Genomic DNA, 24,000 nt, shown 5'->3' with positions numbered 1-24,000 from the left:
CAGGTCTCCGAGAAATACATGAGGACTGGCAAGATCATTATTGTCTTGTACAGTAAGTGCTTTGGCCCTATGGTGAGACGTTTCGAGCGAAACAGTTTTCGTAAGCTGAAATAGGCTCCTTTGGCTGCCAACAACCGTTCGCCGATAGCTGTTATCGGTTGTGATTTTTGATCCTAGATAGGAGAAATTATCAACGGTCTCAATGTTGTAGTCTCCTATCTTTATTCTTCCCGTTTAACCAGTGCGGTTTGATGTTGGTTGGTTTCTGGTACTAACGTTGCCACTATATATTTTGTCTCCTTCATTGATGTGCAGCCCAAGATCTCGCGCCGCCTGCTTGATCTGGATGAAGGCAGTTTGTACGTCTCGGGTGGTTCTTCCCATGATGTTGATATCGTCAGCATAGGCCAGTAGTTGGGTGAACTTAAAGAGGATCGAACCTATCGCATTTACCTCAACATCATGGATCACTTTCTCGAGGACCAAGTTAAAGAGGACACATGATAGGGCATCCCCTTGTCGTAGACCGTTGTTGATGTTGAATGGTTTTGAGAGTGATTCTGCTGCTTTTATCGGGCCTCGCACATTGGTTAGGGTGAGCCTAGTCAGTTTTACCAATTTCGTTGGGACACCGAATTCTCTCATGGCCGTGTACAGTTTTACCCTGGCTATGCCAGCATATGCGGCGTTAGATTAAATGAAAAGAAAAAAGATGATGCAACTGATGTCCATATTCCGACAGTTTTTCCATCGCCTGCCATACAAAGAAATGATCTGTTGCTAATTTCCCTGGAGTGAAGCCTCTTTGGTATGGGCCAATGATGTTCTGGGCGTATGGGGCTATCCGGCCTAGCAAGATAGCGGAGAATATCTTATAGATGGTACTCAGCAACGTGATACCTCTATAATTGCTGCACTGTGTGATATCTCCCTTTTTATGTATGAGACAGATAATACCTCGTTGCCAATCGTCAGGCATTGATTCGCTGTCCCATACCTTGAGCACAAGTTGATGAACCACTTGGTGTAACTGGTCGCCTCCATATTTAACCAATTTGAAGTAATTCCATCGGCCCCAGGCGACTCATGATTTTTTAGCCGATGAATTGCACGGACCGTTTCTCCTAAATTTGGTGATGGCAGTATTTATCCGTCGTCTTCAGTTAGCGAGACCTCCAACTCGCCGATATTTTGGTTGTTGAGCATTTCATCAAAATGCTCAACGCATTGCTCCTATACGCCCATTCTGTCGGAAATCAGATTTCCTTCTTTGTCTCGGCAGGATGAGCATCGAGGTGTATAAGGCTTCATCCTACTGACTTGTTGATAAAACTTGCGCGCCTGGTGCGGTTGCTCCGTGTACCTTCCGAGTTCACAGACCTTTTGATTCTGCCAGGCTTCCTTTTTCCGTCTGTGAAGTCGCTTCTCCGCTCGACGGAGTTCGTGATAAGTCTCTGCGCATGCCCGCGTTCTTTGAGAATGCAACATTACTCGGTAGGCAGCATTCTTCCGTTCCATTGCTGGCTTACATTCATCGTCAAACCAGCCGTTCCGACTCTTTTTGCGGCTGGAGCCAAGTATGATTGTGGCCGTATTTATGATAACGTTCTCCAGATGATTGTGAAGATCATTTGTTGATGCTTCATGTCCAGGATCTCTGTTGACTGCGGTTATTGCGGCATCCATTTCCTTCTCATAGGTGTTGCGGAGAGCTGTTTTGTGGATGGCTTCAGTGTTAACTTTTCCTGGTCGTCAGAGGGGATTCTGGGTGGTGTTGTTATTCGGCGGTGTTCGATCAACACGTGGTCAATTTGGTTGAAAGTGGTCCCGTCTGGAGAAGCTCACGAATGTTTGTGGACCGCTTTCCGCACAAACCACGCACAAACGTTCAGCAACCATTTCGTGTGGCGCTGCTAATTGAATAATCCGCAGTCCGTTATCATTTGGATTTTCATGTAAGCTATGGGAGCCAACGTATCGCCTGAATACGGGGTTCGTCCCTACTTGGCTGTTAAAATCCCGAAGTATGATTTTGATATCTTATCTGGGACAGGCTTCGAGGCTTTGCTCTACTGCCTCGTCTCCGACTCTGCAATCTCCTCTGTAGGGGCATGAACGTTAATGAGGCTTATATTTCTAAATTTGCCTCGCAAGCGCAGAGTGCATAGCCATTTGCTTATGTTTTCAAAGCCGATAACAGCAGGTTTCATTTTTTCGCTGACTAAGAAACCTACTCCGGACACATGGTTTACTGGATGGCTACTATAATATATGGTGTAGTGACTCTTCTCCAGGAAACCAGCCCCTGTGCAAAGGAGCTCCTGTAACGCTGTTACATCAGCCCTATATTGGGACAGTATATCGGCTAGCTGCTCAGCAGCTTCATCTCTGTACAGGGAGCGCACTTTCTATGAGAAAATCGTTATTCCTTTTTCGTTGCCGGGTTCGTCGTTGTGTTATCCGTCCTGTCCGAGGCTTCTGTTGTGTCTTCGTAACAAATTGATTTCCGTGTAGGATTGTCAGCCCTACCCAGCCGCCAACTTGGAGGACCAGTTGATAGAATTTGTCCCGTTTTTAAGCGCGGGAGACTCGCCTTCATTCCCAGCGGTCACGACATGGAGGTGGAGATAGGGTTTGGTAGTAGAGCTGTTGTTGTTGGTTCAGCAGGCATTTCCCAGGTTTTATGCTCCATCGTGAGTACCAATCCACGTTTCGCCCTGGGACCTATACTACCCTTTGGCCAATGGTCAAAAGGACCAATGGTCAAAGGGTTTTCCCGATTTGTCCCTAATAACCCCATTTCGCGAAAAATAATCTTTTTATCCTCTTTTTTCAAAACGTCAACCTGAAACCAAACAAAAACTTCACTCTTCAAAGCACCCACCAAGACCAATAACATTGATGCCAACTGACCGCTGAACACAACACTGAATAGATTGGGTACGTTCTGTCGCGCTGGCGTTTTACAACTCGATAGTTCCTCTAATTTGATGGTTTCTTGGCGTTTACTTACTGCGCTCATGAGCCCGTTGTTATAAGATTTAAATTCAGCCAATTCGCCGCTGAATTTTTCGTCGATATAAAAGTTTGGTCGTAATATCCGATGTTGTTATAAATGATAAGTCACACGTGCAAAAGCACTCTTTCTGGCCGGGTCTTTTGAAATTCGTCGTAAAATCGATATGTCGTTATATCCGATGTCGTTATAAACAATATTTACTGTATATATCAACATAATATTTTACACAGTTATTTTTAAAGGTAATATCTATCAAAAAATGTTAAAATAAATCGAAGAAATATTTGTTAAGACTAGAACAAACACTTAAGCCGAAATCTCTATAAATCGAACACTTTTTCCTGTTAAATGAGAATTTAACTTAGACAGGTTTTCCTGTATAGTAGCCTACGATTAGCAACTTTATTCGAGCAAGTATCGAAATACGCGTACTGCTGAGTCTAGCTATTGCAGAGTACATCTTCGAAATTATTTTGAGATAATTTTTTTTTGTTAGATAGTTGATGATAATGTGTCCTTGGTTTAAATGTAAAGTTTCCGAAACCCTATCTCCCCTTGGAATGTCCAACTAATATACGCTTGTAGAAGCACTAATCGAAACCTTTCATTTTCTACCCCACATGACTATATTCGGGATAAAAACGAGGCTACCGTAAAAGGAGGTAATTTGCTGCATGCGTTGAAGTTTAGAGCTCCAACGTCTACATCAGCTACATCAGTTTGTAAACTTTTTGGGAATGTACTTGTGGAAAATAGTTTACCTGGAATACAAACTACAAAGGAACAGATCTTAGTCAGCCAGAACTCCGACCGCAAGAGATATTTCACCGACTGAAAACTGAACCATTTAGATTTCATTCACTTAATCACGACTATCCAACCGTTTGATTGATATTCAATCATTTCCTACACCTTCTAGTACTTATCAGTTGCTTTCCAATCATGTAGTATTCACTGTGCCCATCCTCATATAACTCAGATTCAATGATCATTTTGTACTAAAGCTTCATCAGCTGATTTCGACGTTGGAGGTTGTGTTTTTCTTCCCGGTATCTGGCAAATGGTATAACAAGTTGCGATTTTTTAGAATTTTGAGGATTGTCAGTGTTCTGGGAAATATTCTTATAAATTCCCGTCAACGGCCGAATTCATTGATGTTCTTTCTAGACCACGCATCATATAGAAATGGCCACATTGCTCAGAAAATGTTGCGGGTTGATGCAACTAGTGCATAGAAGAACCTTTGCCTACAAACCGGTGAAGCGACCATCACTAATCAAAGAAGGAGGGAAGTCATCACGGTCTGAACCAAACGCAGAGTCTCTCGACCTAGCCACAATACTCCAAACAAAAATCAAAGCGGCTGGACCAATCTCTCTTGCGGATTATATGCGAAACGTCCTCACAAACCCGAATGGTGGCTACTACATGGAAAGAGATGTTTTCGGCGAAGGTGGAGACTTTATTACATCACCAGAGGTCGCCCAAATCTTTGGGGAGGTATTTACATTTCCTGCCACTCATTGCTATGCATTCTTTATTATTGTGTGCAGTTGATTGCAGTTTGGTGCCTAACCGAGTGGCGCAAGATTGGATCGCCTTCACCCGTTCAGCTGATCGAATTGGGGCCGGGTCGAGGAACGCTTTCTCGGGATATCCTCCGAGTCTTCTCGCAATTCAAGTTGGGCGACCAGTTTTCCCTGCATTTAGTGGAAGTTAGCCCCTACTTGAGTAAAGTTCAAGCTCAGCAGCTGTGCTTCAATCATTCGGAGGTCGACCCTGAATCAAACGAACCATTTTATCGACAAGGAGAGACGGTTTCCGGGGCTAAAGTTTTCTGGTATCACAAATTGGAGGATGTTCCAAAAGAATTTTCCATTGTTTTAGCGCATGAGTTCTTCGACGCTCTTCCTGTCCATAAAATGCAATACGACAAGGGTCTGTGGCGCGAAGTGATGGTGGATGTTGACCCATCTGAAGAAAAAAAGTTCCGTTTCGTCCTTTCGAATAACCAGACCGTGATGAGCAAAGTTTTCCAACCTCTAGAAGGAGAATCAAGGGAGACACTAGAATACTCACTGGAAGCAGATGCGATAATTCAACGCTTGGCGCATTGGTTTGAATTTCATGGCGGATTTGCCTTGATTATTGACTACGGACATCTAGGGGATAAAAGTGACACCTTTAGGGTATGAATACGCTCACGCTCATACGCTACTCACCCCGAAAATCATAGCTTTACAAATCTTCTAGGCGTTCAAACAACATAAATTACACGATCCTCTTTTGAACCCGGGAGCGGCTGACTTGACTGCCGATGTGGATTTTAAAAGACTGAAATTCGTTGCTGAGGCGAATGGTTGCTTGACATTCGGCCCAGTGAGCCAACAGGAGTTCTTAAAACGTATGGAAGCAGAAGCCAGACTCAAGGTATTTAGCCAATCCTTCTCAAATTGGAATAATTGCTGAAAAATTACTTTTGAAGGTGCTGTTGGAGAAGGCGCAGCCTGAAGCTCACGAAGCGCTGAAGTCTGGATACGATATGCTCACTCATCCCGATAAGATGGGATCTCGGTTTAAGTTCTTGTCGATATTCCCGCAAGTCCTCAAAGAACATTTAAAAAAGTTTCCTGTTAATGGATTTAGCTAGTCAAAGCAAATACAAAAGTTTAGCAAAGAGAACGTTTCCAATTCTAACTGATAATGATAATTTGTGTTTGATCCTGGAAGAATTATGATTTAGCGGGATTTAGTTTTCGGCTTCGGGGCAAGATTTTGTTGAATAAGGTCTTAAGATGCTAAAGATGATAGCTGTGATGCTGTCGATGTGAGCAGCAAATTGTGATTTCAGCGTTAATACGAAGAGAATTATTCTAAAAATGGGACAAATAGTACCAACTGGTCCTCTAGGTTGGGGATTGGGTAGAGCTGAAAACCCTTCACGGAAAACTGAAGTTGCGGACCCACGAATGGAGCCTCGGATTGAGCGGATTTTACAACGACGGACCCAGCAACGAGAAAATGCAAAAAGTAAATTCCTAGTTAAATATTGTCCGCAGAGGGAGGAGCAAGTAAATGGTTTAACATGCGCGTAAAGCTAAGTAAGAAGACTGAGCCAAAGAACCCAAGCGGTCGGGCTTGCAGGACCGACATAGCCTCGGCATCGGGGGGTAAAAGTAAATGTTGAGCTCCGCGAAGGATACTTAAAAAATGTCCGTGCTGCGTTTACTCCGAGAGGCGCTGCAGAAAATAATATCGAAGTTGGCAGAGCAGTCCATTCGGCAACTACAGAGTTTGAAAAGTGTGATAGGGGATAGTCCACCCGGGGAAGCTTCCTTTTGAAAAAGAGGGTCCAGGTGAATTTACTCTGTACAGCTTCAAAAGCGCGACAATCACGGTTGCGGAAAAAGGACCAGACTACACAACAATATTTAGGTATTTTTCTAGCAAGGGGGTTCAAAAGTATTAAGGAGGACTGAATTGAGGTAAAGTTTGAGGAGGAACGTAAAATAAAACCAGACATTTTGGAACGTTGATTGATGATGTCAATTAAGTGGGAACTGAAACGAAGTTTGGCATCGAAGATTACACCCAAATCTTGAACGGAGGTCAATAGTGAAAGGAGTTACCCGCCAAGATAGTAGGGAATGAATATTGGGAGAATTTAAGTGAATAGCGCATCCAGTGACATTTGCTAACATTCAGAGTCAGCTCGTTAACCGAGGACCAACGGGCCAAAGAGTCAAGGTTGGACAATCCAGCGGAAACGAAACAGACTCAAAAAATTTGAGCTCGTCAAAGTGCAGAATACATGGGCACGTGAGCACGGAGGGGAGGTCATTGATAAAAAACAGGAATAGTAGGGGGCCAAATGTGGAACCTTAGGGAACATCAGAGGCGGGAGAGGAGGAACGGGATGACTGCCCATGAAATTAAACGCTGCAGAAGAGTATAAGAGGTAGGAGGAAAGGCAACAGGGGGAGTTGAGTAGAGAACCATGTTGTTCTTTCACAGTGAGGTGACCGAAATGCACGTTCAGCCAATCGTAAACGTACCTCTCGAGAATTTTGGAGCAAAACGGACAAAGAGAGATGGGACGGTAGTTCATAGCTAGTGAAGGATCTCCGCTGTTGATGATAGGGATGATAAGGGCCTCTTTCCAAAGATGAGGAAAGTAGCATTCTCCTAAACTTTTGCTGAAGTTAATATACAGAAGGAAATGTGTTGTTTAGAGTTAACAAGGAAGAGGTTGATAATCCTATCGGGACCAGGTCGAAATTGGTATCAAGAACACCAATGAGGAATTCAACTACGGTAAAGAAGCCCTGAGGAGATGGCGTGAGATTCAGACCAGTCTGGATCAAGAAGAGGAGTAGAGGGGCGCAGTGGTTGCTGAAGTAAACACGGAAGAGAAGTAAGAGCAAAGAAGGTCGCAGAATTATTGTGGGGAATAGGCAGTGGAACCAGCAAGTTGATGGAAGAAGGGAAAGAATGGTTGAGGTTAGAGGAATGGTGAGTGTGGGACCGAAACTGTTTCCAGTTACCGCGGGCAAAGGTGTCCTCGACGCTTAACAAGTATTTTTTAGGCGCTATTTTAATCATTCCGCCTAGCCTTAAAAATGGGCAGGGTAGGCGTCATTCGTTGAATTCCAGAGTTCCTTCCGCAAAGAAGGTTTTAGGTGGATCTGATTTCCGTGGTGAACCAAGTTGGGTAGGAAAAATTAAGAGAAAAAGGGACAAAATAGGATAGAAGGTCGGACACGAAATTATAAAAAGTTCCGAGGGCTTGATCACACGTAGAGGTTGATCATTTTTTATCCCAGCTGATTGACGCTAAGGTTGAGTTGATACCGTCAAAGCAGGCTTCTAGTAGGCTTAAAGTTGAATTCAAAATACGCCCAGTTTTGGCATCTGAGCCGGGGAGCTCTGCATCAAATGCAAGTGGGAGTGGTGAATGTCAATTTTGACATAGCGGAATAGGCGAGGAAATAGAGAGAGGTGGTGATCGCGGAGGTTGGAAAGGGAGAGATCGAAGATCAAGAAATTTTTGGAGGTGTTGAAATTCAGAGCAGAACAAGTGTTCATGAAAGAAGATAGTGAAAGAGATTTTTAGAATCAATAAGAAGGCTAGGACGACTAGGCCAACTGAGCATGGGGAGGCTTAAATCTTCGCAGATGCAGAAAGAGAGGGAAGGGAATTTGACAGTAAGGAGTTCCAACAAGCCGTCCAACAATTGTTCGTACAAGTGGGAAGGGCTAGCGCAGAGGACGTAAATACAAGATACAATAAACGGGTGGGAGTTAGGCGGGCAGATACGTAGGACAACACAATCATATGCTAACCCAGAGGAGGGAAAGACGAGTTCGGCGCGGAGTATATCTTTGCAATTATGACTCCACCACCAGTGGATTTACGCGAGGCAGCGCGGTCCCTGTCGCAGCAGAAAATGAAATACCCTTCGGAGAGCTCACAGTTCAGTATATTGTCATCAAGTCAGGTTTTAGAAACACAAATTACATGATGTTGTTGAGCCAGCGCGGATAGGCGCGGAAGGCCCCCAGCTTGGTTCTTAAATCCCTTACATTTTGATAAAGAGGACGGACAGTGGACACAGAACATTGATAGGCGGGGTGCCCTAAAAGAGTTGCTACGTTCGTACGGCTTAATAAACACATGGTCAAAAATCAGAATTCCCGATTATGTCATATTCGTAAGGATAAGTGACTTTAAAAGAAGCTATCACTCAGTTGAGATTGCTGTCTTTTGTCAGTTTGGACCAAGGCAATGTTGAAAGTGCATCGACCTTGCGTTTTATGTAATCTAGTACCGCGTCCGCAGAAGTGGCGAATACAAGCTTGGAAACAAACAGGGGGGGAGAGGAGGCTGCGTCGTTGGAGGCCCTTCCTGGGGAGAGCTAGAGCAAAAACAACTTTAATTATTGTTACTTCTTTACCACCTTAAACATATTCCACAATTCTTAAAGTAAATATATAAATTCTATTTCTTCTCATTGCCATTGCCAATACATAATAACTATCGGTATACAGTTATTACCTCAAAAATAATTTTCCATTTGTTTACATAAAAAGTAGATACGAACTTACTTTTTTCTCTTGAAGAAAAAGAATTCGTACCCAAACCTTTTCATTGGGGTATGTCATCTATTATTAGATGAAAGGGAAGGAAAATGAACGTGTATTTAATATCATCATAATTTCAGTTGAAGCTCTAATTGGCATTTTTCCTTCACTTTCTCGCTTCATTGCGTATTCAAACACATTATTCGTATCAGGTTAAATTTTCAATTATCATCTTAGATACTGAATTTTATGTCGCTTGACAAGACAATAGATTACGGTGGACGAGCTTAAGTAATTCATATGGATGAGGATGATCATACTCGAGAAGTCTCTAAGGGCAATATCTGTGGTAGAAAAAGAAGACGAGGCAGACTCTGCTTGAGATGGAACGATGGCGTAGGCCAGGACGCCAGACCGCTTTTAGGGGTATCGGAATGGTGGACCTCGGCGCAAAACCGGGATATATGGAGCTCCTTATTAAGGCAGGCCTAGACCGGATACATGTTGCGCCGTTGATGATGATAGAATCAAAATAACTTCTACGAAAAAATGTCCGGGACTGATAAGAAATTCTTTCTCAATCTGGTCGCATGGACATGAGAAACTTCATGAATTTCTAGTATACGTAAACTTACTGCATCCAAATATCAGATTTTTAGGAATTGAAAACGCACTTCCGGTTAATCGCCTTGCTGTTGATTTGTTGTTGTTGTTTTAAATGCATGTCCTTATACTCAACGTACAATTCCAAATTACTGTCGGTTGTTTTTGACTATCAACTACTGCCCCAATGTCGTTCGACCGCATACTACAGCATTATTCAAGCGCCGTGTTTGAAATTTTGCTGCACCCTGATGCGCACAAGTATGTACAGTTCCATATTAAAATTAAGGGATTCACATAGTGAAACAGAACCAACAATATTCACGGAGTTACCTTATATAAAAGGTACGACGGAGCAAATCAGAAGAATTCACATCATCTTCAAATCCCCGACCAAAATAGGACAAATGCTAAAATCTTCGAAGATCAAAAAGCTGCCACTTCATACAGCAGAAGCATATAAAATCCCGCGCTCTTGCGGAAACGTCAACATAGGGACTTCCAATACTATGATACAACGACGTATTAAGGGGGTCATCCGTTATGAAGGTCGTTTTTTTTTTGGCTTTTTTAGAATCTTTTTGTGAAGAACTGGATAAAGATACAAATACGAATTTTTCACCATAGATTTACTAATATCTTGAGCGTGCATAGTAATTTTTCCAGTCCGATCACATAGTTCGTTATTGAAATACAGAGCAATTTATACACCCATCTCCAAAAAAAAGGTGTTTTTCTGCTGCCCCGCTGGAGGGTGCTGCGATCATCTTAAAGGGAAAAAAAAAGTAAACGGCATTTTAACGTACAGATTTAACTACAGTCTGCAAACTAGGATTATTAAAAAATATTAAAAGCTAAATTTTTGGGGCCGTGTTAATCTTTTCTTTTGAGAATTTTGGTGTTTTTTTAAGGCTTCTTTAATGAATAAAAAAAAACTACTGGATGAATCGCGATTATCCTAGTTTGCGGACCGTGAAAATTTCAAAGAATTCTGTTGGATAGATTTTGGGCTATTGTGGCAGCCGATTTTCAACATGCAATTTCGAGAAAAACGCATTTAAAAAGTAGAATGCGATTTTTAGCCATAAAACCTTAACTGGCCATTAATCTGTTATACCTAGTCCATAAACCTTAGGTTTCTTCAAGAAACACATGACTTCGCTAAAAGGACAAGAATTGAAGCCAAGGCTGTGGCTTCAATTCTTGTCCTTTTAGCGAAGTCATTCGGATCGATAAATACGAGCTTTATTACGGCGATTGACGTAAATCTGGCATGTGACTTATCACGTATTTACCACTATAATTTCCGAACGGCTTAGAATATTAAAAAATCACACTATATTCTACACTATATCTAGACACAATTGAAGCAAAAAAAATTCGATTCCTCGAATCCGACACACGGGATGACCCCCTTAAGGAGCACGAAAGCAGTGTAAAACACAACTGCTTCGTAGAGTCAGCCTTAGCGGAATACAAACTAGTATCGGCGCATCAATTTTCCTTCCACAGGATCGAGGTACTGTCAAAAATTGTCTCACATTTAACCACAAGAACATCATGGAGCCAAAATTAGGATTTTTTTCCACCTGAAGAAATCATTTAAAAATTAAGATAAATTTGGACATATTATCAAATGGTCTAACTCATGTTTTCTCATCCAAAAACCGATGCTTTGTTTTTTCGGGCAAAGCCTTTTATTTTTTCCCAAATAATGTTTGGATGTTGTTACAAAAAACGCTGAACTGTTCATTTTGAAACATCCAAGGAACTCTAATGATGATGATCTTATTAAGTAGTACAGCGCACTGTAATTGTAACTATCAGAGGTAATTGCAATATGTGTACGAATATTTCTCTCCAAAGTTTTGGGTTTATGAGTAAAAAAGTAAAAATTCTAGCTATATGCCTTCAGATATACAAATTAAAAGGATCCTTACCTACGATAATATTTTTAAAAACTCTCAAAATTTAGTTTCCCCGTCAGCAAAGGCAAACCCAATTTCAATTTAATTTTCCCTTTATTCATAGACTTCTACCAACATCGGAATAACAATACATCACATAATACATATTTCGGATAAATTCAACATAATTTCGGTTGATAAATCATTTCTTGCTATAGAGCAAGCTATTAATTGTTTTCATTTCCACAGATGTGAACTGTAAGACCGCTGCAATAGCATTGACCATGTGTTTTTTCCCATCTTTGTCTGTCGATGATAAATAACTGAGAATGACATTCTTTAAATACTCCAGATTGGCTCCTTCACGGGTTTTGCATCGTTCCAGCCTGGAAATAAACATATAAAACATAAATCGTTAATAATTTGACTAAACACAATTCACTTTTTCCTTAAAAGTTCCTTTGATCATCTTCGTATATTTTTTTCACGCTATTTAATCAGTGAAAAAATTGCGACTGTTAATGCTACATCTGCTTACATAATTGAAACACAATCTTTTCATTGGTACCCTTAGGAGCCATAAACAGATGCTCAGTTCAATATATTCGCTTAGAAGTAGCTTTTTGAACGAATGATCGTAAATGTATATAAAAAAAAACGTCGATGTATGGGGGGGGATATTCAATGAATTACAATGTACCCTTTGAGGAAGAACATAAATCAGAAGTTTAATATGGGAGGGAACTCGCCTCAGTAAGATATTATTGTACGAAGAAATAAGGAAGCTGCAGACTCGGAAAAGCGAATCAATGCTTGATGATTGACTAGGAGGTATTATCTGCCCTCAAAAACTGGAAAGTGATATCCGCCAGTGCTACAATTATACTTGTATCATATCGATGAATACCAGTTATCAAGATATATTCCGTTATTTTGTTAGGCTAAGTCGCCTCATACCTCCTACTTTTCAACGAGCGACGTGAATTTAAGACTTTCCGGTCTCATTTCATATCTGCCCGTACTTCGACTATTCCGCCGGTGGTTGTGGTCCTGACGGTCTTCCTAATATTTTTTTTTTCTAAATGCAAACAAGATATCTCACTTCCTCTTTCGCTAATTTTTAACAAAAGTTTATCTGAAGGTGCCTTCCAGATAATTGAAACACACACAAAAAAGGAGATGCCACTTTAGCTAGAAACTACCGGCCCGAACCATTCCTTTGTTCTACGTCTAACATTCTAGAAAAATATATCAAAGACCGCCATTCGTCTTGTTTCGAGCGTCTCATTGCCAAGGAACAGCATGGGTTTCAAACGGCCGCACCCGGCCGTAACTAACTTATTGGAGTTTAGCAACTTTGTTGCTAAATCCCTCAATGGAAGGAAAGACGTGCATACAATTTATAATGATTTCTCCAAAACTTTCGATTCCATTGATCCATCGATATATCGATCATATCGTTCTTAAGAAACTCGGTTCATATGGCTTTCCACCATCTGTACTCTTCTGGTTAGGGTCTCACTTAGTGGTAGAGTGAGTATGATCTCCTTCAACAGTTGCGTTTCAACTCCTTGTTCTCTCTCATCTGGAGTCTCGCAGAGTTCTATCCTTTTGCCATTTCTTTTCTAATAATAATAATAATTGTTGGCATAATAATCCAAATTGGAACAGGGCCTGGAAGTGTGTTAGAGCGCTACATTCAAGACCGTGACGGTACACTACAGTACACTGTAGGAAGCAATGTGGTCAGCATTGCGCTCGCCCGAAATTAATACCCTATTTTTTGACACAGGTACTCATTCACAGCTGAGTCTACTGTTATCCGGTATCTAGTCACGATAACAAATCCCTCTGCCGTCAGTGAGATATGAACCGCGACCTTCCGCTAAGACAGCCCAGCGCTTTAACCACTTGGGCCATCCTTGTTTACTAATGATCTATCTTTCATCCTTACTTACTGTCCTTGTCTTTTGTATGCACACAATTCGAAACTATTTTCTATTGTAGACTCACCTGCAGAACTCAATCACCTGCAATCAAACCTATACTCTGTCCTCTTGATGTACGCAAAACAAGTTGGTAATTAATATTAGTAAATGTTTCACGTTAGTTTTTTCTTGACATTAATAGTCCTCCATCTGTTTATTATTTGGATGGTCACCACCTTCATGTATTTCCTCTTATAAAGACTTTGGGGTAACATTCGACAGCAAGTTTCGATTTAACTGTCATTAATATTATCTCAGAGGGTAGGTGAGGAAAATGCAGAAATTGTTCAGTCTTGCAGATTACTCACTGAGAAAGCTATCATCACACCTGGCAGTTAGGTATAAAATGCAAACCTAAAAATGAGAGGATAAATTTGAAGTCCAGTAAGGATAACCGGCGGGAGTCGTCTGACTTGGTGATTGGGTCGGGCTCCCGTAATGGACAGCACGGCGTCGAAACCGCTAATCGTGGGGCGGTTCGATGTCTAGGCGCCAGGATGACCAGGGGCATTCTTTCGCCTGCTGCAGCTGTTTTGCCACAATTTGTGGCGACTAGTTCAGCAGGTTCACGTAGGCAGCGGACTGAGGAAATGAACCTCTTCATCATCTGTTCCTACTACGAAATAACAGCGGAGCGGGTACAACATTTTACCGTTTCTTGTTGAACCTAAGATTCGTTGAGCATTTCCCGCGATTCGCGCACGTTACAGTGCAGTGAATCGCAGATCAGTACCGCTGCGACACAACCCCGATCATCATCAGGGAGGGTGTTCGAATCGAGGTCATCGCCGAGACTGGTGACTAAGAGTCGATGGGCGCTGAGACGGTGGCATCAACAACATCACGCCGCACTGCAGGGAACAGTTTCAGTATTCGCTGAAGCATTCTTCTTCACCGTCCGGTTGAAGTCTTCGCTGAAATTCAGGATGCATTCCAATGAGTGTATATAGAATTCCTCGAAATGGATCCTTTGCACAGGTCAGGAGTTCCCAAGCTCTATGCATTTCCAGCAACTCCGATGATTCTAGTTCAAACCAATGATGAGATTGCATCTTGACTGTGTTCTGATATGTCGCTGTTGCAACTACAATCACTTGTGTATTGTGGTGCAGTTACGGCTGTCAGATTGCACGGTCGGAAGATTCGCTTTCGCGTTATTGGTTTAAGTAACCGAAAAGATGCCCCAAAATTCGTCTGCAACGACAGTGGGGGGGGGACTTTGGGGATTACCTGCCCAGCGTTCTGAATGGATTATCACCGAAGGCGCCCGCCATGCCACATTACCGGTCATGGATTTTGCGAATGTTACCGAAGAGGAGCTCGAAGAACTGAAGGGGTCCAGGTTTGGATCGAGTGGCAAAACTTCTGGTACAAAGAGTTCACCAGTTCGCCAGTATACATAGCCGGTTGGAACGCAACATAAATCAGGTTATGAGTCGGGCGGAGGAATTTCCACCCTTCCTCACTGCGGTGATTACCTACCTTATCTTAGGAAGACACGGTTCAGGCCCCACAGACACAAGACCAATTACTTGCTTACCAATCCTCTAGAAATTGATAACGTCCATTATTATTGGAAGGGTCAACGCGTACCATTCTTGCAAGAACAACGAGCAACTCATTATCGACCCAGTAGTTGTAGGACAAGCAACTAGAGGCCAAAGAAACTTCTTTAGTTGCTATATCGAATATGCCAAAGCTTTCAACTGCGTCCTGCATACGTGGCTACGTCCTAAGTCTGTATCCCAAACTAATAAAATTTGGCGAAAGTCATGAAAGGGTGGCATACCACCTTATCAGTGCGCTCATCTGAGGGTACCAATACATCAGAGTCTATCCGTATACGAAGAGGCATTTTCCAGGGGGACTCGGCTACTTAATGATGCTAGAGGTTTTCCAATAAAATATGGCCTACCTGCTAAGGGCGAACTGACAGACTTGATATAGTTAGATGACATCCCGCTGTATACTGGTACTGACGACCCCTTACAAGTCTGTTGCGAATAGTACACATGGTCAACCGTGATATTACGATGGAATTTGAATTAGATAAAGGTCGAATCCAAGCCATCTGCAAAGGTCATTACGAGCCGCATGCCAGATATAGCATTGGTGACCTCCACAGCCATGCTATGACCGAAACAGACTTCTACGAGTACCTAGGAATTCTGCAAGGAACCCGAGTTGGTGATCTGAAGGATGTTCTGCTGTCTGAATTCCTGCGACGTGTAAAGCTGGTACTGAAATTGCATCTCTCGGGGAAGAACAAGATAAGCACATTGAGTGTATTCGCTATCCCTTCAGTGGCGTATTAATTCAAAATATTGCCTTCGACAAAGATTGATCTGGAAAAGTCCAACGGCGGATACTGACTACTTTGCTCAAATTCCGAATGCATCATCCAAACTCTGCCGTGGAATGGATGAACCTGCCTCACGGCAGCGGAGGTAGGAGCGTGGTTGACGTGGCGGCACAACATCACTGCCAAGTCGGTTCGTTGCGAGCTTATTTTTACAGCAAAGAGCAGATGAGTCCCTTGCATGCGGCTGTGTGGGCTGACTCTACTTAACTTGAAGGGTCGATGTTTCAATTCTCTGAGTAGGGTGAAGTCGGACCAAGAGCGGATGGATGAATGGCTGTGTGCTGGGGACCTCTTTGTTGAGACGGAAGGCCACTTCCACCACCATCGGCGCTCCCCTTTTTTAAGTAGGTAGGATCGTCCGAGTCTAAATGCTTTGTGACAACTCGCCAAAAAATAAATAAACATCTAAAATTCCTTCTGAGAACCAGGTAAGAGTGAACGCTAAAGCCATCCATTGCACTTATGAGAGGAAAAGGGATGCTGCAATAACAGCAGCTAACAGAAGTGGTGAAGATGAAAGATCGACAAATAATAAGAACGTTATCATTGATACGTCCACAAACATGTTTGGCCCCAGTCGTAGGACGAATGCAAGCTGGCAACGGAAGGGAAGAATGCTGGATACCCAGGGCATGTGTAGAGATCTAACACGAACTTCATCAAGCGAACAAGCGACTTCACAGGCAGAAAAAAGGAAGCCTGGGAAAACCAACAGGTCTGTAAACTCGAAAAGTGGAGGGAACAACCGCACCGGGGGCAAGTTTTGCGAACAAATGAGGATCATCATCATCAACGGCGCGACAACTGGTATCCGATCTAGGCCTGCCTTAATAAGGAACTTCAGACATCCCGGCTTTGCGCCGAGGTCCATCAATTCGATATCTCTAAAAGCTGTCTGACGCCCTGACCTACGCCATCGCTCCAGGCAGGGTCTTGTGCTGATCGCCGCCTGCTCCATCTATATGAAGGTAGTTTAGGATGAAGCTAATTTCCGACTGTATGGACATATTGGAGCGATAGGTTAAGTATTTTGATGAACCAACCAATTGAAGAAGACGGACAAGTGCTGCCACCACCAAACATGAAAGAAAGAATCTGTCCAATTTATCGGCGTAAGAATCATAAGTCTCCGATGGAATTACTCCCGAACTGGTTAAATATGGAGGTAACCAATTACACCAAAAAGTTCAGCAACTCAAGGTGCGGCACAGCGAATCAATGCCTGTGATCCGCAATGCTGATGTTAATGCGAGAGGCACCATCCTCCATCCACTAAACTACTGACCTACACTGAGGATATTGCCATTATCCAGATCGAGTAGACGGCGATCGGCGCTATATATTGGGTTTCATATTAATGAAGGCAGGACGGAATATTTGGTGGCAACGTCAGCATCAAAGCCTGTCTGGTTGTAGATAACATCCGTCTCAATAGGTTGCGGTGGCCGGGCTAGTTAATCCGTATCTATAAGGGTGATCCATGCTGATAAGTCTGTAAAGGTAATATCTATGGTAGAAAAAGAAAACGTGACAGATCATGTCTGAGATGAAGCGTTGGCGTAGGTCAAGAAGACAGACAGCTTGATATCGAATTGGTGAACCTCGGCGAAAAACAGAGATGTCTGGAATTAATTACTAAGGTAAGCCTAGACCGGATTTCGGTTATTGCGCCATTGGGAGTCAGTGGTAGACGATGAATGTAGGGATTGTTTCCCCACCATTTGCACAAAGCTTTAGGGTATTTAAAAAAGAACACCACCCAACGGATCTCTAACAGGAAAGCAATATACCGACAATAATTAGGCCAAAAATATGAATAGAAGCTTTGAAAAAAAAGTCTATGCTCATTTGGTCTTTCATGAGTTGGCATGAGACCAAAGGGAGACAAATTGTGGAGATTGCATACCATAGAGTGTAAAAAGAGTACTTTTCAAAATCTATCCAACCCAAACATTGAAACTTTTGCCTTGCACATGTGAAACCAGTTCCTAAATTAACCATAAGTCCCTCGTTTATCACATGTTGGATGTTTGCAGAAAGGTACATGAATCATTGATTTAGACCTAAAGGATCCGGAAATTATCCGAAGACGTTCAAATAGCACACACCGTAATAAGCACCCGATTATTATCCATCTATGGTTCCAACAAAAATATCTTTGGGAAGAAAAATGTTCCTTAACACTGTGCCCATATGTACCAAAGCATTTAGAACTTCTAATAGATTAAACAGAAACCTATAAAAATATTTTCATAGAACTTGCATGCTGTACACACGTAGAAGTTGGAATCGTGGTGATAAACTTGAGAAATAACTTAAGATTAAAGTTTGGTGTGGCATGGCTTACTTGCATAATTTGTATTCTACTGATTGAGAGTTTCTGCAAGTTACATTGTTACCTCCGCAATAATATGCTATTGTAGATCAAATGTTTGATTGAAAAGTTCAAGTTTAGTTCAGTTGTAATAAAAAAAATCACTTTTCCAAAACTCACCTATCAACCTCTTGCTCCAACTTCATTATCTTATCATTAAGCGCCTCCTGTGCCGTGACCTTGTCCTGCAATGCCTGTCGCAAAGCTGTCTCAGCTGCATGTTTAGTTTTCCTCAATCCCGATATCTCAACATCTTTTCGAGCTAACTCATTCACATAATGCAAAATATGGCAGCCCTCACTAAGAGTGGATGCCGACGCGGTTGTTGTTGTTGCTGGTGTGTTCGAATTCAATACCGCATTCAAATGTGATGCAGAAATTTTCCGGGCACTGGGGGGTTCTACTGTTTCACTCGTTTGTTGCTGAGGGATGAATATTTCGAAAGATGTCTTCAGCGCTCGAATTTCATTCTCCTTTTCATCAAGAAGTTGAAGTGATCTGGATCGCTGCTTTTGTAGCTGATGCTCCAGACTGTTCAGTTTACCTCTGTAATCGTTTTCTAGAGCCTCAATCGATTCTTTCCATTTACTTCGTTCGGATTTAACAGCGTGGACGATTCGATCCGCTTGTGCTTTTAATTCGGCTTCTTGGTCGTCGATATTCCGATTCAAAACTTTGACTTTTTCTTGAAGGGTCTTGATGTGATTTTTCTGTGTCTCAACGGAATTTGCCAGGTCCTTGTTCTCGTTCTTCACTGCATCAAGTTCGACTTGCATTTTGTTATAGTCTTCCAAGCAATGAGAGTGGTCTGTATCTGTGTTGAAAATTTTGTTGATATCAATCGGATTCTGGCTTCTGGCATTTTCGATAAGAAGAATTTTCTTCAATTGCTGGATTTCGTCAACAATGTCTGCCACTCCACGTTTCGGAGATGGGGTTGGTGGAATGTCATTCTCGGTAACAGTAGCCAGCTGCGCAATTTTATCCTTCAATTTTTGAATGTTTTCTTGATCCTGCTGTCGAAGCCGGTCGTAGGTGCCAACCGTACTTGATAATTCCGCAAGGCGAGCTTCTAAGTTCGCAACACGGTCCTCATGGAGAGCAGCAAGTTTTTTATTTCGCTCTTCAGCCACAAGCGCTCGTTTCTGTTCAGACTTGATGGCAATGGCATGCTGTTGTTTTAAGTGTTGCATTTCATTTTGTAGCTGTTGCAGAATGTTCGAATTCTCCGGAGCCGGACTCATTTTTTTGTTTTCATATTTTTTCAATTTCTCCTTAGCCTCATGAAGCTCTTTTTGCAGATCTTTCACTTTAGTATCTGCATAGCCAGTAGAAGAAAACTGACTCTTAAGATCATTCAATTGCATTTCAAGGTTTTCTTTTAAATGACGTTCGTCAGCATAAAGTTTCTGAAGTTCACGAATCATCACCATGTGGTTGTTGCTTTCTTTTTCGCGCTCATGTCGTTCCACTATGATTTTCGATTTCATTCCCTCGATTTCAATTTGATGTTGTCTGCGAAGTTCATTTGTACGTTCGAGTAATTCTTTATTTGCTGCATCTTTCTGGGCAATTTCTGCTCGCAATTGCTTTTTGTCGGCTTGAAATGATGACTCCATACGAGATTTCTCTGCTGATAGAGTGGCAAGAGAGTTCATTAGCGTGGCAATTTGAAGCTGTAATTCGCCACTGGAAGCGGCATCTTGTGATGGAGCGGTGTTTGTTTTGTCGGCTGTACTAACTTGTGGAGTCTCGTCGGACTTAGCTTTGCTTGAGGTCAGTGCTGCAAGGCTAGCTTCCAGAGCTTCCTTTTCCTTTAGCAGACCCTTGTATGCCGTGACAACATCTGAAAAATTCATTCACCTCGATTTATTTATCAATGCACTAGATTTGTATATGATTTTAAAAAACAGTAGGACAGGAATTTTAGTTGGTTATTGATTAGGACATAGTGAGTTTGTTTTAGTCTAACTGGCTGAAACTAGGAAATTTTGAACTGTTGTGTTAGTCAGAGATGGCTTGTATTTAGCCACGAACTGAATATAGTTGGATAAAAACTCGGAATATTTATGAAACTTCAATTGTAAAGTAATTACTGTTCGCGTACTGCCTTCGCGCTCAGAAACTCAACAGTCTTATCGTGAAAATAAGTCTAAATGTACCATATCAACTGGAATGCCAACATCGAGCGATGCAATTTCCGCAAAGATTCGATACCATCTACCAGGCTTCATATGTAGGCAACTGTAACATAAGTCACACAAAAATTAATTTGCTTTAATTCGAATGGCAAACTAAAACTCAGAGTCGCAATAACGAGGCGTTTCAATACCAAATAAAAAATCTGACCTTGACAAGGATAATCAACAGTGTATGTTAAACAACAAAATATATAAGGATTGATATTGGCTTTTTAGACAATATTTTGCCCTGTAACTGAGTCAATTCAGGGTATTAATCTATTGCTCCTATGGTACTGTAATCCTGTAGTGTACTGCTACGGTCTTGAATGAAGTGCTCTAACATTCTTCAAGGCCCAGATCCAATAGGATTCTCGCGCCAATGATTATTATACGGGAAGTAACATAGTGGGATTCTGGATAGTACTCCTCCTCCTCATGTAGCAATGTGATTTATAAGATCGAATCGATGAACGGAAGAGATTGAAGATTCTATTGACCTCTACTAGTGGTGACGATACTGTGTGTAATTGCACCTCCGATGGTTCCGTGAGGGACGTTAACGGTCTAGGCTGACCCTGACCAATGTCTGAGGCCAGATAAAAACACCATGATCACTCTTGAGACCATTCAACATCAACAACGGTCTACGACAAGGGGATGCACTACCATGCGTCATCTTCAACCTGGCCCTGGAGAAAGTGATTCGTGATGCCGATGTAAATGCGAGCGGCACCATCCTCTTCAAGTCTAACTACTGGCCTATGCTGACGATATCGACATCATAGGAAGAACAACTCATGATGTACAGTCTACCTTCATCCAGATCGAGCAGGCGGCGCGAAATCTTGGGCTGCACATTAATGAAGGTAAGACGAAGTACATGGTGGCAGCGTCAGCGCCAAAACCAAAAGAACGAACAACAACCGATAACACCTATGACGATGAAATCCGCGCACGCGGACAGCCAACAGACCCTATTTCAGCTTACAAAAACTGTTTCGCTCGGAGCGTTTCACCATAGGGTCAAAGCTCATATTGTACAACACTATGATCTTGCCAGTCCTCATGTATTCCTCGGAAACTTGGGTTCTTTGCAAAAAAAAAATGCGAACTCTTGGCCGCGTTCGAGAGAAGAATCCTCGGAAGAATTTTTGGCCCCTACATGAGGATGGACGATTCCGTAGCCTACATAACGACGAAATCTATGAGCGATACCACCACCGTCTGGTTGTGGATAAAATCCGGCTTAACAGGTTGGGGAGAGCGGGTCACGTAATCCATATGGATGAGGATAATCCAACCCGGAAAGTCTATAAGGGCAATATCTATTGTAGAAAAAGAAAATGAGGCAGACCCTGCTGCGATGGAGCGATGGCGTAGGTCAGGACGCCAGGCAGCTTTTAGGGATACCGATTGTTGTGCCGTTCATGATGATGACGAGCGCAATGCTAACCACATTGCCTCCTACAGGGTACAGTAATCCTGTAGTGTATCGTTACGGTCTTGAATCAAGTGCTTTAACAAACTTTAAGACCTTGATCTACTATGAATAGTTGCGCCAACGATTATCATTATTATCATTATGTTGTTCTGATAATAGCTACTGGGGACGACACGAAAGTTTGGCTAGAGGTACAATCGCATCTACGCTACGCGACGCGACACTACATTCAGCATATTTCACTATCGCAGCATGTTTTGACATTTTAACAGGTGGATACAAACCAAAACGAGAGAATCGTAATAGTCAAATAAGTTCGCTGCAAAATATTTTCGGCCTGGCAGCTTTGCCGCGTCGCGTAGCTAAATGCCGCGCAGCGTAGCTTCGCTCAAGTCTGTATTGCTGCTTCCAAAATCATATAAGCAGCAGATTCACTCTCAAGACCATTCGACATCAACAACGGTCTACGACAAGGAGATGCCCTATAATGCGTCCTCTTTAACCTGGCCGTCAAGAAAGTGATCCGTGATGCTGAGGTAAATGTAAGAGGTACGATCCTCTTTAAGTCCCCAACTACTGGCCTATGCTGACGATATCGACATCATGGGAAGAACCACCCGAGACGTACAAACTGCCTTCATCCAGGTCGAGCAGGCGGCGTGAGATCTTGGGCTGCACATAAGTGAAGGCAAGACAAAGTACATGGTGGCAACGTCAGCATAAAAAAAAAACCAACCAACAACATCAAACCGCACTGGTCAAACCGTTAGAATATAGATAGGAGACTACAACTTTGAGACCGTTCATAATTTCTCCTATCTAGGGTCGAAAATCACAACCCATAACAGCTACGATGATGAAATCCGCGCACGGTTGTTGGCAGCCAACAGAGCCTATCTCAGCTTACAAAAACGCCGGATGTCAGGACGCCAGACAGCTTTTAGGGATATCGAATTGGTGGATCTCGTCACAAAACCGGGATGTTTGGAGTTCCTTATTAAGGTAGGCCTAGACCGGATGTCGGTTGTTGCGTCGTTGATGATGATGATATCTAAATACAGTTAATGCAAAAAAAATTCGATTGCTCGGATCCGACACACAGGATGACCCCCTTAAGCCGAACAGAAGATATCGAACAACGGGGTTACGTAGTGGCCCGTGCCGTGCTATTCGTAGCACCGCAGGGTGCTGCATCTGATAAGAATACCCATGGTGCGGGACAAAACCGAAAATGGTTTTCTGCTCATTATTGAAACCGTTTTGAAGTCGTGCGAACGAGCAGAATATCGATCTGGAGTAGAATCTACCTGCAGCGAATTTTCATAAAACTGCATTATGCAGCAAATCTACCAAAGTAAAACACAACCAAAAGCGATAAACAACGTTCAATAAAATTAGTCAGGGCAGTTTCCGGCATACTAGCATTATCGCTGTATCTAAATTGATAACCTACCATAGCGACAAGCATATACGGCGATGCTAGTTCTGAGTGCAAACGAGGCCAATCATTGCAACGATGCAGCTCGCCCTCGTGAATTTATATATGTCCTTCAACTATGGTTTAACAATTGATTATTGCATTCATTGGGACCAAAGTCGCATGGTTACAACTCTAAAGAATGAAGACCTCATTAGTAACGAAAAAGATAAATGTTGAACCTATGCTCGTATATTAACATTGCCGCGACATCGGCAAATATTGTGTCCTTATTTCTTCTAAATTTAATTTACTTTTACTTCTATTAGATTTTACTGAGAACTCATGTACAATTAATAATAACAAAATTTTTTGGTTGTCCAAAACAAATTACCTTTAAGCCTTGTTTCATATCGTGAAAGTTGCTCCTTCTGCGTTACGACAAGAGACTCCAAGTCCCTCTTGCTGCGATCCATTTCACCAAAACTAAGCAGTGGCAATCGTCAAGGAAGTAGATGAAAACATCATATTTTACAAAACATTACGAGTTCACCGCGGAAACTCACAAATAAGAAACTTTAAGACGTCAACAATTTACACAGGTGAGACGTAAGACTGAGAGCAA

General features: G+C 42.3%; 2 protein-coding genes across 3 annotated transcripts; one reads left to right on the top strand and one right to left on the bottom strand.

Annotated features, from left to right (window-relative positions):
* Positions 1-3,961: 3,961 nt before the first annotated feature.
* LOC119660204 (protein arginine methyltransferase NDUFAF7 homolog, mitochondrial) lies at positions 3,962-5,716 on the top strand. Of its 2 annotated transcripts, XM_038068639.1 has the most exons (5): positions 3,962-4,082; positions 4,187-4,519; positions 4,573-5,208; positions 5,273-5,449; positions 5,505-5,716. In XM_038068639.1, the coding sequence occupies exons 1-5, from the start codon at positions 4,080-4,082 to the stop codon at positions 5,667-5,669; spliced, it is 1,314 nt and encodes a 437-aa protein (XP_037924567.1). In that variant the 5' UTR covers positions 3,962-4,079; the 3' UTR covers positions 5,670-5,716. The 2 variants fall into 2 exon arrangements, with proteins under 2 accessions (XP_037924567.1, XP_037924568.1); XM_038068640.1 differs by having other exon boundaries at positions 4,037-4,519.
* Positions 5,717-11,705: 5,989 nt separating this feature from the next.
* LOC119658859 (GRIP and coiled-coil domain-containing protein 1) lies at positions 11,706-24,000 on the bottom strand. Its single transcript, XM_038066612.1, has 3 exons — positions 23,770-24,000; positions 18,455-20,180; positions 11,706-11,996 (listed from the first exon to the last, which is right to left on the bottom strand). Exons 1-3 carry the CDS (start codon positions 23,849-23,851, stop codon positions 11,813-11,815), a joined length of 1,992 nt encoding a protein of 663 aa, XP_037922540.1. The 5' UTR covers positions 23,852-24,000; the 3' UTR covers positions 11,706-11,812.

The sequence above is a fragment of the Hermetia illucens genome, chromosome 6 (genome assembly GCF_905115235.1).
Source record: "Hermetia illucens chromosome 6, iHerIll2.2.curated.20191125, whole genome shotgun sequence".
Taxonomy (NCBI): Eukaryota; Metazoa; Arthropoda; class Insecta; order Diptera; family Stratiomyidae; genus Hermetia; species Hermetia illucens.
This window is presented reverse-complemented; position numbering and strand designations above follow the sequence as displayed.

Excerpts from the sequence above, each read along its gene's own strand:
- LOC119658859 (XM_038066612.1), bottom strand. The coding sequence starts at position 23,851 with ATGGATCGCAGCAAGAGGGACTTGGAGTCTCTTGTCGTAACGCAGAAG. Across the intron at positions 20,181-23,769 it reads ATATGAAACAAGGCTTAAAG|ATGTTGTCACGGCATACAAG; the intron begins GTAATTTGTTTT and ends TGAATTTTTCAG. Across the intron at positions 11,997-18,454 it reads TTGGAGCAAGAGGTTGATAG|GCTGGAACGATGCAAAACCC; the intron begins GTGAGTTTTGGA and ends GTTTATTTCCAG.
- LOC119660204 (XM_038068639.1), top strand. Across the intron at positions 4,520-4,572 it reads TCGCCCAAATCTTTGGGGAG|TTGATTGCAGTTTGGTGCCT; the intron begins GTATTTACATTT and ends TATTGTGTGCAG. Across the intron at positions 5,209-5,272 it reads ATAAAAGTGACACCTTTAGG|GCGTTCAAACAACATAAATT; the intron begins GTATGAATACGC and ends CAAATCTTCTAG.